Genomic DNA, 17,678 nt, shown 5'->3' with positions numbered 1-17,678 from the left:
CAGAAATAAAGGTACAAAAGCTGTCACTGGGGCGGTACCTTTTCAAAAGGTACATGTTTGTACCTAAAGGGTCCATTTTGGTACCTTAAAGGTACATATTAGTACTTAAAGTGTACATATTTGAACCTAATAGGTACAAAAGTGTACCTTTTGAAAAGTTACCACCCCAGTGACAGCTTTTGTGCCTTTATTTCTGAGAGTGTATATATATTTATATATAGTCTGTATACTAGCATACTTGCCAGGATAAAAACATAATACTATTACATCTCAAGAAGACACAAAGAAAGGACGAATATAAAGATACAGTTAATGCTTTCAAATTAACAGAACTTTGGACAGTTTCCATATACTTCACTAAGTCCACTTTGAATAAAGAAAAGGAAAGGTTTAGAGCCAGTAAACTTTTGTTTGTGAATGTGAAATTAAGCCAACATCAGACACAAGTTATATTTCCCTATATTCTCTTTTGAGTATTCAAATAATCCAAAGAAAACATCTTTAAAACAAAAAGAAAAGTCACTTACAAATTAAGATCGAATATGAATCGGAGATCCCATCACCAGTTCTAATACCGAACCAAATCTCGCGAGAACGGACGAGGGGATAAGTTAAGGAAACATGGCGATGTCTAATTTGTTAAAGGTAAGAGACACTTAAGCTCTTTGCCTCCAAATTCTCCATAAACAGTCAAAAACCCTTTTAGACGCCTATAACCTCCAAATGACTATGTTGTACCATTGTGATTTAGCGGCTTGCTCGGACTCTTACGTGCAAGTCCAGTGAGTTTATTGGAGAGTCTTGCAGCCTGTGTTTAGCTAGCAGGCTGAGAGCTAGCTGAGATGAATAAAGCCAATAATCACAAAAATATTGGGCTGCATGCAGACGAGTTGAAGTCATGATTCACTCCAACGGGTGTTGACCTTCGGTGTTATGTTGTTTATAAATATATATCATAAAGCGACGTGTTCCTGTTGACAGTTAGCACGCATGTTGCTAGCTTGGTCAATGATTTAATGACACTGATTGTAATGGCTGAGCTAATGATAGAAAATGTAAATGTGTGCCGTTAATACTAAGAGTTTCGTGTTGTAGTAAGCCAAGAAAAGATGTGCATGTCATGTCACAAGTATCAGATATTACAAGTACTTGAAATATGTGAAGAAATCATTCAGGGAGTATGAATTGGAGAGTAGAGACATTTAATTTGTATAGATTGAGTTTGATTTAATACAGTTAAATACAGTGGCTTTGTCTTAAAACCTAGTGAGCTGCCTACCTAGACAACATTTTGGGCATCATAGATGTGTTCAAAAGTGCACCAGTGATGTCCAAAATGGTCAATATTGAGTCATAAACTATCAGTTTGATTAAAACCTTTCTATCTTTTGAGATTTTGCTCTTACATGCTATATGTGTCTGTGGTGGATATGACATTTTAAACATATATGCAATTGAAAGACTAATCTTGAATAAATACTATTAAATAGTAGTTTTACACTTTTTGAGTAATTATGCACAATTATTCTGTTCACAAGAGATGTTTACCTTGCTTTTAACTTTTTTTGTTTTCATCACGTCTTATATTTCATTTCAGGCTCTTCACTGTTGCCTTGGTAAACAAATACAACATTTGAAAAAAAAAAATAAAAAACCTTGAAATTTTATTAGTGGCAGTATTTGGGAAATTACACAAAATTGAGGTATAGTTGTAATTTGTGATTTATATAATTTAAAATGTATACTTTTCGCACGATAACAGAATTGGTTTATTTCAAATGGATTATGGTTTTAAAAATGTATTTTTAAGATGCATTTTCATATTTTATGATTGAAACTAGGTTTAGTTCAAGGATAAAACAAGGAAATCTATGCATAAAAGGCATTTGAAAAGGATGTTGAAAGCATATATAGCAAAAAGCTTTTAAAATAAAAATAAATAATTAAAAGTAATACAAAAAGTACAAGTAATAATAAAAACATTTGGTTCCGTTTTAATAGATTTAATAAAAAAATAATAAAAAAATCAAACCCCAGGACATAAAAGTTTCTTGAAGAAATTAGACATAAAAGAAACAGCTAACTGCTTGCCTTATTGTGAATCATATTCAATAAGGCCTCTGATTTTCTGGGCATGTTGAGACAGAGAGGCCTTCCATAATGTCTGGTTCATTGTTTTATGTGAATGCATTCACACTCTTTTTCTCTAACTGTCTATATCCTCTTCCATGTCTTTTTGCTTAGAACAAGGGTTCCCTCCAGTTTGAGGACAAGTGGGATCTTATGCGCCCCATTGTCCTCAAGTTGCTTCGCCAAGAGTCCGTAACCAAGCAGCAGTGGTTTGATCTTTTCTCGTAAGGCCCCAATGCATTCAGATCTTTTTATATCCTACACATTAACTACAGTCTGAATGTTCAATCTGTCATCCTATTCTCCTCCATTCTCACAGAGATGTTCATGCAGTTTGTCTATGGGATGACAAAGGACCAGCAAAGATCCACCAGGCCCTCAAGGAGGACATCTTAGATTTTATTAAACAAGCTCAAGCGGTAAGAGAGGTTCAGGATTAAACAGCCTGTTGATGTTCTTCAGCAGAATCATGTCTCATTCTCGATCATTGGTGTTTAGCGAGTGCTCAGTCACCAAGATGACACGGCGCTCCTCAAGGCTTACATCGTGGAGTGGAGGAAGTTCTTCACGCAGTGTGACATTCTGCCCAAGCCGTTCTGCCAGCTGGAGATCACCCTGATGGGCAAACAGGGCAGCAACAAGAAGTCCAATGTGGAGGACAGCATTGTTAGGAAGGTAAGCGGGATAAAAGCATGATTTTTAGGTTGATTTCCTAGAATGGGATTCATTGGTTTGCTCTGCTTTTTTACGTTCTCGCAGCTGATGCTGGACACTTGGAATGAATCTATATTCTCCAACATCAAGAACAGATTGCAGGATAGTGCGATGAAGTTGGTCCATGCTGAGCGGCTGGGAGAAGCGTTTGACTCGCAGCTGGTCATCGGGGTCAGAGAGTCGTATGGTGAGGTTCGCTCAAGGTTTTTCATTGGATTGAGTGAATCTTTTTATTCATGAAAACTGAAAAGTCTCTTATAATCTCTTTCTTAGTGAACCTATGCTCCAATCCTGATGATAAGCTGCAGATCTACAGGGATAACTTTGAAAAAGCCTACCTAGACTCCACTGAGAGGTTCTACAGGACCCAGGCGCCGTCATACCTGCAGCAGAACGGAGTACAAAACTACATGAAATATGTACGGCGTGCCAGACATCAGATTTTAGACTACATGATCTTCAGCCAATCAGATTGCATAGCCGAGAGGCTTGTGTTTGCAGTCATATATTGTCATGTCTCTGTTTACAGGCAGACGCTAAATTAAGAGAAGAGGAAAAACGTGCACTACGATATTTAGAGACGAGACGTGAATGTAACTCTGTACAAGCAGTGAGTATATGATAGGCTTTCAAATAATAATAATAATACATAATTTGTAGAAATGAGGCAGTGACAAAGATTATTTAGTATTTAGTATTTTTACATGTAAAACTATTAAAAGTATTATTGTTTTTAAGTTGTTCGATATTTAAATGAAATAGAATAATATAACCAGAAATGTGAGACTGAAATTGTGCATTGTTTTTGTTCCTCAGCTTATGGAATGTTGTGTGAATGCACTGGTAACGTCATTTAAAGAAACTATCTTGGCTGAATGTCCTGGCATGATCAAACGAAATGAGACCGACAGTGAGTATGAGACTATTTAGAAATGTTTCAACATTTTAGATATATTTAAAATTACCATTTTAGATTTTATGTACACTACCGTTCTGAATTTTGTCTTTAGGATTTATTTTTTAAGAAAGCGCTTATGCTCAATAAGGCTGCATTGATTTGATCAAAATACAGCAAAAACATTAATATTGTGAAGTTATTACAGATTTAATTTGCTGTTTTGTATTTGAATATATTTTTAAATGTATTTTATTCCTGTGATGGCAAAGCTAATTTTTCATCATCATTACTCCAGTCTTCAGTGTCACATGATCCTTCAGAAATCATTCTAATGTACTGATTTACTGCTCGAGAGTCATTTGAAAATGTTTGTGCTGTTTAATATTTTTACAGTACTCTGTTTTCCATGAAGATGGACTTTGCATACATACATTGCATACTGTGTAGTTGTATAATATCTATAAACGTGAGCTTTTAGTTTCAAACCTCTGAACTCTTCTTCCACAGGGCTGCACCTCATGTTCTCTCTCATGGATAAAGTGCCCAATGGGATTGAACCCATGCTGAAAGACCTGGAGGAGCACATCGTCAGTGCTGGACTGGCAGACATGGTGGCTGCTGCCGAGACCATCACAACTGTGAGCAAAACATTTGCAATATTATTCCGTGTGAGCTTTATGAATTTTCAAGCATTAGCTGGCTTTTGTTATTCACAGTATATATAAAGGATAATTGGTTAATGTTGATAAGATGAATGTTTAATTAATGGTCACTGTTTTACTTGATTTATTCCAAAACCCTGTCGAGGTTTGAACCTTGACCTTTGTGTTAGGATAGATCCTCAAATATTAGGCAAGCACACTGTCATACTTGTGTTGGCGTTTGTGTTTGTTTCCTCCCAGGACTCTGAGAAGTACGTGGAACAGCTCCTGACTCTCTTCAATCGATTTAGTAAATTAGTGAAGGAAGCGTTCCAGGATGATCCTCGGTTCCTTACAGCCAGAGACAAAGTGAGCATGCCGCCCTAGCCATATTCATTCTGGTCTCAGTAAGTAGCCTGCATGACTAGATCACACCGCAGATGGTCACCAGAGATCTGTGATGACACAGGAATACAATGGAAGGTTATATAACAATAACTCCATTTGAAATGCTGTTGATTTTACTGAAAAATGAATTGAGGGGTGAATGAAATTTTTATATCTCGCGCGTACTTTTTAATGGTGTTTAACATTTCCCCACAGGCATACAAAGCAGTTGTGAATGATGCCACAATATTTAAGTTGGAGCTGCCAATGAAACAGAAGGGGTGAGTAACGGCTGCCTTCTGGGCTTCTGTTGACAGTCCATTTAAGTGAGATGCACAAAATAACCTTCATTTAACTCATAGACACATTTACAGGCAACTCAGAAGCTGAAGTCATAGTCTATAGTGGAGAGGTTTACTTGACAAAAATCTAAGACTTTACAAATAGGTAAATCTGTATGTATAATACATATAAATATTTATTTAAAATATATATCTGCTATAAAAAATGTAATAAAACTAATAAAAATATAAAATTTCTGTAATTTAATGCCAAGGAAATATAACAAAGTATATTGTTATAAATGTATATTACATTTTTTTAAGAATGGAAAAAAAAAAATCGATTTACAATATAAACTGTGGAAAAATCATTGAGATACTATTAGTTTTTATTAGTATGTTGAATTGGTTTTTATTTTTATATTTTGTGTTTTCACCTTCATTTTAGTTTGTGTGTTTGTTTATCATTTTTTGCCGGGGGTTTTTTTGTCATGTCTATATGGTTTTCATTATTCGTTTCATCTTATTTTAGTTCATTTAATTTTTTTCCAGTTTTAGTTATTTTAGTGCATAACAATACACTAAATGAAAATGAGAAAAGTTGCTGTGGCAACTAGCTGAAATAAAATAAGTTTTTCATATTTTATTTCAGTTAATGTTTATTTTATTTCAAGTCACAAAAATTGTTTTATGGATTTAGTATTAAATATAATAATCCTGCAAGTGAGCTTTTGTGATCTATATTTCAGTATTGTATCAACTTGTATCAGTCGTGTTTGATGTTTCTAAATGCAGAGTGGGCCTAAAAACACAACCAGAGTCAAAGTGTCCGGAGCTGCTCGCAAACTATTGTGACATGCTGCTAAGAAAAACGCCACTCAGCAAAAAGCTGACCTCAGAGGAAATCGAGCTAAAACTGAAGGAAGTGGTGAGGAGCTGTTGTAAAAATCACGTTGTTTACTCAATGCTTTTGTTGTTGTCCTTAAAAGTGTTTTGAAATGTGAATGCTATTTTGATCCTGTAGCTACTTGTGCTAAAATACGTCCAGAATAAGGATGTGTTCATGAGGTACCACAAAGCCCATCTGACCAGACGTCTGATCCTGGACATCTCAGCAGACAGTGAGATCGAGGAGAACATGGTCGAGTGGCTCAGGGTAAGAATAAAGACAAATAAGAGTGAATGAAATTGGTATTTGAGTGTTTTATACTCTAATGGCTCACTGTTTGGCATGTTTCAGGAAGTTGGGATGCCTGCTGACTATGTGAACAAGCTAGCTAGAATGTTCCAGGACATCAAAGTGTCCGAAGACCTTAACCAGGTTTTCAAGGAAATGCACAAACACAACAAGCTGGCTTTACCAGGTGACATACAAGCCCATTTTTCTCTCTGTATATGTATTTACACTACCTTTTAACTGCCTTTGAAAGAAATTCATGTTATTATTCATTAAATATATCAAAAGCGGTCTCCCCTTCTGTTACCCAGCGGACTCTGTGAACATAAAGATTTTGAATGCTGGAGCGTGGTCACGCAGCTCAGAGAAAGTGTTTGTGTCTCTGCCCACCGAGCTGGAAGACCTCATTCCAGAGGTGGAGGACTTCTACAAGAAGAACCACAGCGGCCGCAAACTCCACTGGCACCACCTCATGTCCAATGGCATTGTGGGTGTAATTTATGCACTACGTTTAGTGCTTAGTAGTGATTTGTAGTAACTGTAAATTGCAACTTGTAGCTAATCAGTCTGTGTGCTTTCTGATAGATCACTTTTAAGAATGAAGTAGGGCAGTATGACCTGGAGGTCACGACCTTTCAACTGGCTGTACTTTTTGCCTGGAACCAAAGACCACGAGAGAAGATCAGCTTTGAGAATCTGAAACTTGCCACTGAGCTGCCTGATGCTGAACTGAGACGAACTCTCTGGGTAAGAACATGACTGGAGTGTCAAAACTGAAGGCCCATATGCCGCATTTTATTCCATTAGACATTTACCATATTTCTGCTGTGCTTATGATGAAGCTTCTTGTTTTTGAACTTTAAACAAAAATTGGAAGCATTGACATATGTGACCCTGGACCACAAAACCAGTCTTAAGTGTCTATTTTTTGAATTTGTTGAGATTAATACATCACATGAAAGCTGAATAAATAAGCTTTCAATTGATGTATGATTTGTTAGGATCAGACAATAATTGGCTGAGATACAACTATTTGAAAATCTGGAATCTGAGGGTGCAAAAAATCTAAATACTTAAACTAAATAAGTTTTTATACATTTTTATACATACGGTAAGAAATTTACAAAATATCTTCATGGAACATGATCTTTACTTAATATCCTAATGATTTTTGGCATAAAAGAAAAATCGATAATTTTGACCCATACAATGTATTTTTGGCTATTGCTACAAATATACCCCAGCGACTTAAGACTGGTTTTGTGGTCCAGGGTCACATATTAAACTAATTCACCACAGTTCATTTTGTGATTCCAGAAGTTCCAAGAACTGTGTGTTCTTAGTAAAAACAATAGTTATCTTGATTTTTTGCGTTTTATTTAGATTACATTTTTAATATCAATAGCACTTAAAATAATTTATTCATTTAAATACTTTAAGTCATCATGCAAGCCCCTAGGAAGTTTGCTGAAGCCCACTGGTTTAACATGATCTGTTGGATGCATCAATATTAAAATTCTGGCAGATACTGATAAGCTGACAATTATTTTTATGTTATGGTCGATAACTGATAAATGATCAATATAAAGATTGTGTCTTAAAATTAATCAATGCTACATGTGATATCACAACATTATAATGTGTTGTTTGAAAAATGGATATTCTTTTTTTTTCATTACATTTTACAGTATTATTAAATGATTAGTGTTTTCAAAGATCAATTAGAAATATCTAAAATGGACTGATTATGATCCATTAAATATCTTTGTTTATAGATGTTGTACCATCATCATCTACTTAACATTTTCCCTCTCTTTTTATACAGTCTCTCGTTGCCTTCCCAAAGCTCAAACGCCAAGTGCTGTTATACGAACCTCAAGTGAGCTCTCCCAAAGACTTCACAGACAGTACATTGTTTTTCGTTAACCAGGAATTCTCCTTGATGTAAGAACTCGTCCTGTCCTGCTGGCTCTTTAGAACTGGTCTCTTTAATTGGAAATAATAATAATATTTTTGTTTCTCCCCAGAAAAAACGCCAAGGTTCAAAAGAGGGGGAAAATAAACCTAATTGGCCGATTGCAGCTGACGACGGAGCGAATGAGAGAAGAGGAGAACGAAGGCATCGTCCAGCTTAGAATATTAAGAACACAGGTACAAAACATCAAAAAGCATTACTAGTCCTCTTTGTTTATGAACACTAGTCACTAAAGCCCAAAGTATACTTCAGTCTAATTTGATAGTATGTGTGTAAACAGAAGTACTCGACACGCTAGAAAGTTTCCTTGTCCAGCGTCTGCGCTAAATCTACAGAAGTTATGCCGATAAAATGTCTTTGTACTCGTTTAAACTAGAGTTACGTGTAACTCCATCACAGAAGCGCTCATCAACATAAGCGTCTGTTCCAGTCATTTGTTTTTATTGTTCCATCTCCTTCCTATTTTTCAAACTAATTAATGCAAAAACTTTAAGAAGTATACAGTTTGAAAAATTGGACTCTGCGTGTAGAGTACACAATTACTGCCCTGTTGATGGAATTTGCATTGTGCACTGTTTGCATAAACACCAAAGTAAAAATGTTTGTAATTGATGGTAAAAGACTGTAATAGATATTTAACAATAAATTCCCTTACTTTATATTGTGAAAAACTGTAATAGATCTAACAGGATAATTAAAGGGATTGTTCACCCAATTATGAAAATTCTTTAATTAATTACTAACCCTCATGTCGTTCCAAACCCTTAAGACATTCTTCGGAACACAAATTAAGATATTTGTGATGAGCTTTCTGACCCTTCATAGACAGCAACACACCTGACACATTCAAGGTTCAGAGACGTAGTAAGGACATCGTTAAAATAGTCCATGTGACATCAGTGGTTCAACCATAATTTTATGAAGCTACGAGATTACTTCTTGTGCACAAAGAAAACAACGATTTCTTCTCTTCCGCGTCAGTCATCGATGCATGCGTCTTGGTTCTCTCATGCAGCGAAAACTGACACAGAAGAGAAGAATTGTTAAAGTCGTTGTTTTTGTTTTCTTTGCGCACAAGAAGTGTAAAACGTACTGTAATAAGTCATTTTACAGTAAAATACTGTTTGTTTGTTTTTTACAGTGGACTTAATGTGTTTGTTTCTTTGACTGCAACATTTCAGGAGGCCATCATTCAGATAATGAAGATGCGTAAGAAGATCACAAACGCTCAGCTGCAGACCGAGCTGGTGGAGATCCTGAAGAACATGTTCCTCCCTCAGAAGAAAATGATCAAGGAACAGATCGAGTGGCTCATTGAGCACAAGTACATCAAGAGAGATGAGACGGACATTAACACCTTCATCTACATGGCGTAACGCAGAAACGACTCCGGAGATGATCCGTGACCGTTCTGGAGAACGGCGTACCTGTCGAGGATCAGCAGTGGGGGAGGGATGGTGATGTCTCAAAGATACTGCTTAGGCTGCTGGTCTGGCGGTGTAGTCATGAGCCTGTTTTAACGACAGACAGTCACACATCAGATAAAAAAAATGTATTTAAAAAATAAATAAATCCCTGCCTTACCTTACAGTGAAGACACATGGGATGAGGATAGGAGATAAAAAAAATAGGAAAAAAGACAAAAAGGATTCTATTTTTGCCATTGGTAGTCGGTATGCATGGTGGGCGGTTTGCCTTTTGTATGTGTACATCTCCAGCAGCATGCGGTCAGTGGGAATGTCACATTCATCCCAGGACTTGTTTGTGTGTGCCGTGTTACGAGTGTTTTTTCCCCCCTCCCACATCCTCCGTCTGGACCTCGCTGCGTCTCATCCTCAGCGTGCAACCCGTGGCGAGAGCCGTCCCACCGTCACAAACACCTGGCCTTGCATGACAACACCAGAGTCACTGAAGAGCGAGGTGCCGGGATGGAGGACTAGCATTAGCACTTTTCACACTCTCCGCCACAATATGTCAGCATGGCTTTATTTGGGTTGTTTTTCACGACTTCGGGTTTCATTTCGACTTTTTTTCTTCGTCAAAATATCGCAAATGAAAGATTTGTTTGGCTGATAGCCGTTTAGGCAACACGTTACTCTTTAAAATGCTAGGAAAAAAGATCCTGGCATTCAGATGTCACAAAGGGTCAAGGTCTGTGGAGAAAATCTATCAGTTTGCGATGTTTTTTTTTTTTCGGTGTACATGCATTATCGTTTACACACCAAGTCAGAAGGTCAGTGTAACATAGTTGCAGTTTCTTTTTTGTGTTTACTACACTTTTCCGTTATTGGTCTCAAATAGCGACTGAGATGCCAACTGATTAGCTTGTGATGAGGTGGCCCCACTAAGGTCCTGTAACATGTAGCCTACTCATCGAACCTGTTGAATTTTAGCCACAACTCCAATTTATTGTCATCGCCCCGTCACGGCTGAGCATAAACAAGCTGTAAAGCACAGTTACAGGAGTCCGAGTAAACCAAGCACTGCTCCAACCTCAGGTAAAGTAGGGCAGAGTTATTTTAAAAGTAGGTTGTGCTAACTTTAATTAGCGTCTCGCGGTTCTTGTTAATCACACTTTGCCAAAGCGAAGCACAAGAGTGCTGATCTCAAAATCAAATATTGTAGGATCTATTACAGTTACTGTTTTCCCTCTATTTCCGAGTTCACCTTCATAGCCACATTTAGTGGAAAACAGGAAGTCTGGGCTTTTTTTTTTTTTGACTCATTATTACCCTATTATGACTGAGTATCCATGAGCAAAAACTTGTGCAATTACTGATCAGCTGTTTATTATAATCAAATGAACTGTTAGCATTTAAATATGTGCAAAAAAAGGTATTAACTCTTATTTTTCAAGCAGATTTCATAAAGTGATAGTGTCTGGTCAGTCTAAGATGTAGTTTTTTCAGTGGGTTTGGAGTGACGGTTGAATCAAACACCAATGTATTTACTATATCAGCCTGCCAGTGTGTCCTCAATAAAAAATAACAACAAAAATATCATATTTACTGGCTGATGACATCTAGATTTGATTGTACATTCATATCCAAACCCAAAACACTCAATCTAATGAGGAGAACATGATGACGTCCCAATGAAATCCTCACTGGTATTTCTGTGACATTGCTGCAGTTCAACTGTCCATCTCCACAATGGCATTTTCTGTCAATTCTGTTTGTTTTTGTCTGTTTTTAATGCAACGCAGTCATTCATTTGTATCCCCAGTGTTTGATTTCACATGGTAACAGAAATGGTGAAAAAGTTCCCTTCGATTGTACTGAAAAGCCGTTCTTTATAAGATCCAGATGTACAACAGTGTTTGAGAACATCGTGTTGTTTGATTGTCCACTTTATTTATTGATAACTTAAGCCTGTTTGAGAGGACGAGTGTGGGTGTGTGTGTGTGTGTGCGTGTGTGTGAGTTTACGCTTAGGAGCCTTTTACAACAGGGTGCTGTCATATCCTGTTACGTTTATGCATTTTCATTTTTGGAATTTAAAATCGATGTTTCTGCTGACTGTATGTTTTCCTCTATCAATTTCTCTTGGTAAATACACATGATTTTAATAGGACAAGCACTATGATTTTCATATTTATCAATCACTGTTGGAGTTTGTTGTGTGCTTGTTATTCTAAAGCCAATTTGAATGACATCAAATGAAATGCAGTCCCAAAAGCTGAAATTTCAGTTCGTTGTAGTGGAAGATGATGAAACTGAATAAAAATTGTGTGAATGACCTTATGAGGGAATGCTACATGAAATTATGAATTATACTTTATTGTTTGCAAATTTATACATTTTCTCTGATGCACATGGTATGTTCCAGTAATAAAGTCTGTGTGCACATCATTCAGTGGTATAATGCAATAAGTGAGCGTGAAACAAGACATTTTGAAATCTGTTGATGGAATTTTCTCTAATAAAGTTGCATACACACATAAACACTCACTATTAAGTTGATTATATTGCACTGAAATAGTCCCATGTGTGAGATGGGGAGTGATAATTTGATTTCTTGAGTGACACAACAGTATTTTCATCATATTAATAATGTGCACTTACTGTCCTTTTATCACTCCACTATATCACATACCAGGAGGAGTGGTGTTTGTGTCGTATTTATTGCTCTTTTGTCTTGTAGAGTGTCTTTTCCGTCATTGTCACAGTTTTGTTCATTACAAATGATCTAAACACTGACTAAAATGTAAGGGTTTGGGTTTATTCTCAAAAGAATATGTCACTTTATACTTACACTTACAGATATGTTCTAGTGATGGTTTCATAGTGAACTGGACAGTTATCAGTATTAATTTGAATGACACATGAGGACAGTTCTGCAAATGTTCCCAACATACACTTTCTGGTAAACGGTTCAAGTAAAACTGAACACAAGTTCCCTGTAGTGTGACACACTGCTGTTACAAGTCAAATGTAAGTCTATTTTTGCGAAGGTGCGTGTGCTCTGACTATGACTGTCTGTTTTTAAGATTTCTTGCCTGGAGCTTTAAAAGCTTCAAGTATATTTGAGAATTAATAAGTTTGAGGTGAATGTCTGCCATTGTACAGTGAAGATCTGGAACAGATGCTATTCTTGCAGTGTGATTTTAAACCATTTCCATATACTGGATTTGTTTTTTTTGTTTTTTTTTGTAATGTTGCATAATTTATTTACTGGCAAAATAAAAACTATTTGAATGATGCTGATGTGCGTTTTTAATGATCTCCTGTTCGCACAACAAACACCCTATTAAAATATATAAAATATAAACATAAAATAAGAAGAAATAGTATGTTTAGAAACAATAAGACTCAAGTAAATGAATGATCTTAACCATCTTAACTGATCTTAATCTTAACCAACATATTTATTGTTTGGCAAGAAAATATATTAAGATAAAGTATTATAACATCTGCAAAACATCTGTTAATGCAAGAAAGCTATAATTGTATCCTTTCTTACATTAGGAAATAGTAATACACAATGAAAAAAGCAAGCATGCTTGATTTGGTTTTAAGTCAGCAAAGAATGATTAACAAAACAAGACAAGTATGTAAATCTCCGCCATACGTTTGGACCAATAGCAAGTAATTAATTTGCATGTGGTGCAACGCTGGCTTTGATGTACATTTTCTGCAAATTTCGTATTTGCTTGAACTTCATACTATGCGAGGCAACAATATATCATAAAGTAATCATGATATGCTGTTAAAAACAGGTTCCGAAATATCACTCACCATACATGTAACACATAGCGCGAGAGAGACCTATATATTGAGGCAGCCTCATCTCTTTCAAATGCCCGGATGAACCTCGGTGGTCCGGGGTGCAGGCTTCAAACCTGTAGCTGCCTAGCGGCAGAGTGGTTCAATTCCACCTTTCGGGCGCATGAGAAGCGAGCTGTAGAGGAGATGTGTGACATAATTGGACTTTTAACAAATTAGTGTTAAAATCTGAACTATTTTTGACCCGCAAGAGAATATTACTACTGTTAAACCCCCGGAAGCTCAGCCGTGCAAACAACCAATCAGCGCAGTAAACACTCCACTGAACCAATCACCGTGCTCACGCTGCTGTCTGTCACAGGAAATGACGTGAGGTGCCCTTGGTTAGCTTTACAGCGTGTGCTGACTGAGAAGCTAGCAGGCTAACACTGATCATGTAAAATTAAATTAAACATCCTCTGTTCGCGTCAATCCTCGGTAAGAGTGCTGGTCTGTATTACAAGCATTTTTCTTATCGTTATTAGCTTTGCATTTTTAGATTATAAAGCGTATATTTGAATTTTTGGCTGTAGCTTATCTGCTAGTTTACAGTTTTACTCTACTATATATATATATATATATATATATATATATATATATATATATATATAGTGTATGTGTGTTATATGTGTATATTATTTGTATATATTACTATTCTATATTACTATTAATATATTGCTATGTATATTAGTAAGTATTAGTACTATAAATATCCTATTTTTGTGTATCTTCTTTCTAAGGTTTTGTCCAATAAAATGCCTCTACACAAGTATCCACCAAAAATCTGGGAAGCCCTGAAGCTGCAGAAGGGCGTCTACGCCCGTTTACCCCAGCACTACCTGCGCTCTCTGCAGGACACCACCCCTCCTTCACCTGTCCACTGGAAACCTCTGGGTGTCAAATACAGACTCAGTCCTAAATCTGGACACCGAGAGCGAGTGCAGGATGTGCCGGTCCCTGTCTATCATCCTCCAGAAGCACAGAGCGGACTCTGGGGTGGAGAAGGCTGGATATCTGGCTTTAGATATGCTAAAGATGACAAGGTAAGACCAAAGAGAGAACTACAGTAATATTGAATGTTGATTTGGGTTCTTTTTTGTGAATAGTGGAGAAATGTGAAGATGACTTGTCCTATAGTATGCATTGTGTACTTGTCACACCAGCTTTCTACAAGACTGCGCAAAACCTGGAAGCCGCAGCTGTTTAACCGAGAGCTGTACAGTGAGATCCTCGACCAAAATTTCACTGTAACCGTCACAACTCGCACACTGGACCTTATTGATGCTGCTTTTGGCTTCGACTTCTACATTCTTAAGGTGAGACGTCCTCAGAAGTCTGTATGTTTTATCAGTTTAGAAAAAAAAATTATACATTTATTTAATATGTATTTGTATAGTAATGGTAACAATTTAATTAAAACCTTTATGTATAACGCGTTAAAGTAGTTTTAATGCATTAATTATTCCTTGTAATGTACCTTATAATGCATTGTACAATGTCATGCATAATTGTAACCACAGTTAATACATTATAACACTTATCAATTCATTGTGACACTGTGCAGTTTAAAAATTTGGTTATAATTATTTATGACAAGATATAATGTATTACAATGCATATTATGAATAATTATAATGCATTACAGCCTTTAATAACCCTTTATAATGCATTATACATAAAGACTTTAAGTAAAGTGTTGCCAGTCATATTTATTGAATGAAAGGTTTTCATTTAGTTTTATTGGATATTTATTATTATATTAGAAATATGATGGCCTTAAAAGTCTGTGGCGTTTAATGTTTTATCATTTTACTAAAATGTAATAATTTTACATAATGTACATTTATATAGTCATATTTATTGTATAAAAATGTTTTACTTATTGTATATTTATTATTATTTTAATAAATAATGAAGTCCTCACAATCTGTAGCATTTTAGCATTTTACAAAACTTTAAATAATTTCACATAATAATGTTATACAGTAATATACAAATATTGTATAAAATGTGTTGTATATTTATCATGTTTTAAAAAAGAATTGAGACTTCAAAAGGCTTTTTTATTTTATATAGATTACAATAATTGTATATAATAATATGTGTTTATGGAATATAGTGTATAAAATTGTTTCATTTATTATTGCATATAATTAATATTATTATATTTTAAAAATCAAGTATTCTTGTTTGTGGCATTTAGCATGTTTTATTATTTTACAAAATTATGGTAGTTTTATGTAGTTTATTAATGTATATTGTATAAAATTATTGCAATTATTGCAAATCCTCACACATCTGTGCCGTTTAATATTTTTTATTGTTTTGGATTCATTGAAGTAGTTTCATATAATAATGTTTATATGGTAATATATTACATACAATTTTATTTATTATTGTATATTCATTATTAAATTACATTATTGTGTAAAATGTCATTTTCTAGACATAGAATATAACAGACTTGTGTATGGATTAACTGGTTCTCGCCATGAATATAGCCATAGATGCTGGAATGGCGTTAAGAAGAAAACAAACATAGTATATATGTAAATTGTTTATGAAACCATTCTTGTGTAAAGGGTCATTCGGTTCAGTGTACTGTAACAATTTACATAAGAATCCTTTTTTTTTTTTATAATTTATACTAGGAAATCTTACTGCAAAATGTGGTCTATCTTGTATTTCTTTTAAATCAGACACCGAAGCAAGATTTGAACTCCAAGTTTGGAATGGATCTAAAACGTGCGATGCTTTTACGTCTGGCACGGAAAGACACAGATCTGTACCCTCATGATCCGTCTCGCAGGGAGAAAATCTTCAACCGCTACAAGGTGAGATGAGTTGATTATCTTTATGTATATTTGCAGCCATATGGTGTTGATGATAATCATCCTGTGTGTTCTCTTCACTTGCCTTCCTCTCATGTCTTATAAGCAGCAGTTTGAGATCCCGGAGGAGGAGGCTGAATGGGTGGGCTTGAGTCTAGAGGAAGCAGTAGAGAAACAGAGGCTCCTGGAAAAGAAGGTAATGAAATGAACAGGAGTATAAAGGACAGTCACTGCATGTCAAGTCACTATCATCAGATAAATATTACTCTTCTTCTTTCTCAGGATCCAGAGCCTCTTCACAAGAGTTTGGTGAAGAAGCTCGTGGAGGAGCTCACCATTAAGAAGCTCTCAGAGCCTCAGATTGTGGAGAAAAAGTGATGAATGTTCTCTTCTTTGCCATCCTCCATGTCTGTCAGTCATACAGTCTGAAGAATAAACAATATTGTATTTATTTTGTATTAACACCACCAACAGCTTGCTGATATTCTGTAAATAGATCATTTTTCTTAATAATAAATTGAATCAGAGATGTATTTGCCTGGAATACCTTATTTTCTGGCTGTGTTTGGAAACTGTAATGTCCTACTAACAATGCTTCTCATTGGTTATCTTTTTGGAAACCAAATCCTAACATTCTAGTAATGTTCTATTAAGGTTATTGTTTTATTCTTTAGGTATACATAAGTTATCTAATGTTTATTTATTTATAACCATCAGAACTTTCCCAGAACCAAAAATTGTTTGCTGGATGCAGTATATAATGAGGAATTTACAAGTTGACATGTTTACATTTCACATCACATTTTGTTTAGTAAATCGTAGTCACCTAATTTGTTTGTATCACTCAGCTTGTCTGTGTTTGCACATTCATGAAAGTTTGTTGATTATTGGTAAGCATTTTTCAGTGACACTTTATCCAAGCTACATATTTACACCAGTAGGGGGCGACAAGTGACTTTTTCTGGATGATTTATTGAAACATTCACTCAAACGATTTGTTCAAAGACAGGAACGAAATGTGGCTGTGTGTTGCTCAAAGACTTCTGTTGTCAGTAAAAGAACAAAACAGACACAAGTAAGTGGCAATACTGGCTCTAAAATGTAAGTTACTCATTAACTTAAAGTTTATAAAAGTAATATCACATTTTCATCAGTTTGGGAAGCAGTAGCTACGATAGTATTACACTCTGAAAACAGCGCTTGACATTTCTGTCAAAAATCATTTTAATCATAAATTTACATTACAGAATTTTCATAGCAGTTAGTTATTTTGGAGTATAAATGTATGTTGTCTAAAAACCTTCCTTTTGGCGCCATGTGTTTTATACACTCCAATTGCCCAATACTGGACTTTATATGCTTTACGACATAGTTTCCGGAG

General features: G+C 35.6%; 2 protein-coding genes and 1 non-coding gene across 5 annotated transcripts; all 3 read left to right on the top strand.

The window, feature by feature from the left end:
- The first annotated feature begins 573 nt into the window (after positions 1–573).
- cul5a (cullin 5a) lies at positions 574–11,945 on the top strand. Its single transcript, XM_058745128.1, has 19 exons — positions 574–645; positions 2,245–2,354; positions 2,450–2,549; positions 2,629–2,805; positions 2,890–3,031; positions 3,118–3,263; positions 3,374–3,454; positions 3,661–3,754; positions 4,250–4,380; positions 4,645–4,752; positions 4,987–5,051; positions 5,847–5,979; positions 6,076–6,207; positions 6,292–6,415; positions 6,540–6,715; positions 6,814–6,975; positions 8,054–8,172; positions 8,256–8,379; positions 9,385–11,945. The coding sequence occupies exons 1-19, from the start codon at positions 622–624 to the stop codon at positions 9,577–9,579; spliced, it is 2,343 nt and encodes a 780-aa protein (XP_058601111.1). The 5' UTR covers positions 574–621; the 3' UTR covers positions 9,580–11,945.
- A 1,557-nt stretch (positions 11,946–13,502) lies between these two features.
- Positions 13,503–13,589, top strand: trnastop-uca (transfer RNA opal suppressor (anticodon UCA)). Its single transcript has one exon. It is a non-coding gene; the product is annotated as a tRNA-Sec (tRNA).
- Positions 13,590–13,752: 163 nt separating this feature from the next.
- Positions 13,753–16,830, top strand: mrpl28 (mitochondrial ribosomal protein L28). 3 transcript variants are annotated; one of them, XM_058744774.1, is made up of 6 exons: positions 13,753–13,904; positions 14,207–14,509; positions 14,630–14,782; positions 16,166–16,300; positions 16,407–16,493; positions 16,580–16,830. In XM_058744774.1, exons 2-6 carry the CDS (start codon positions 14,222–14,224, stop codon positions 16,673–16,675), a joined length of 759 nt encoding a protein of 252 aa, XP_058600757.1. In that variant the 5' UTR covers positions 13,753–13,904; positions 14,207–14,221; the 3' UTR covers positions 16,676–16,830. The 3 variants fall into 3 exon arrangements, with proteins under 3 accessions (XP_058600757.1, XP_058600755.1, XP_058600756.1); XM_058744772.1 differs by having other exon boundaries at positions 16,404–16,493; XM_058744773.1 differs by having other exon boundaries at positions 13,761–13,916; positions 16,404–16,493.
- Positions 16,831–17,678: the final 848 nt, after the last annotated feature.

This window comes from Onychostoma macrolepis, chromosome 15 (assembly GCF_012432095.1).
Source record: "Onychostoma macrolepis isolate SWU-2019 chromosome 15, ASM1243209v1, whole genome shotgun sequence".
Classification (NCBI taxonomy): domain Eukaryota; kingdom Metazoa; phylum Chordata; class Actinopteri; order Cypriniformes; family Cyprinidae; genus Onychostoma; species Onychostoma macrolepis.
Note: the sequence above shows the minus strand (reverse complement) of the source record. Positions and strands in the feature narration are given on the sequence as shown.

Coding starts and splice junctions, on each gene's coding strand:
- cul5a (XM_058745128.1), top strand. CDS start 622: ATGGCGATGTCTAATTTGTTAAAG. Junction 3,755..4,249: donor CAAACGAAATGAGACCGACA/GTGAGTATGAGA, acceptor CTTCTTCCACAG/GGCTGCACCTCATGTTCTCT. Junction 4,381..4,644: donor CTGCCGAGACCATCACAACT/GTGAGCAAAACA, acceptor GTTTCCTCCCAG/GACTCTGAGAAGTACGTGGA.
- mrpl28 (XM_058744772.1), top strand. CDS start 14,222: ATGCCTCTACACAAGTATCCACCAAAAATCTGGGAAGCCCTGAAGCTG. Junction 14,783..16,165: donor TCGACTTCTACATTCTTAAG/GTGAGACGTCCT, acceptor CTTTTAAATCAG/ACACCGAAGCAAGATTTGAA. Junction 16,301..16,403: donor AAATCTTCAACCGCTACAAG/GTGAGATGAGTT, acceptor ATGTCTTATAAG/CAGCAGTTTGAGATCCCGGA.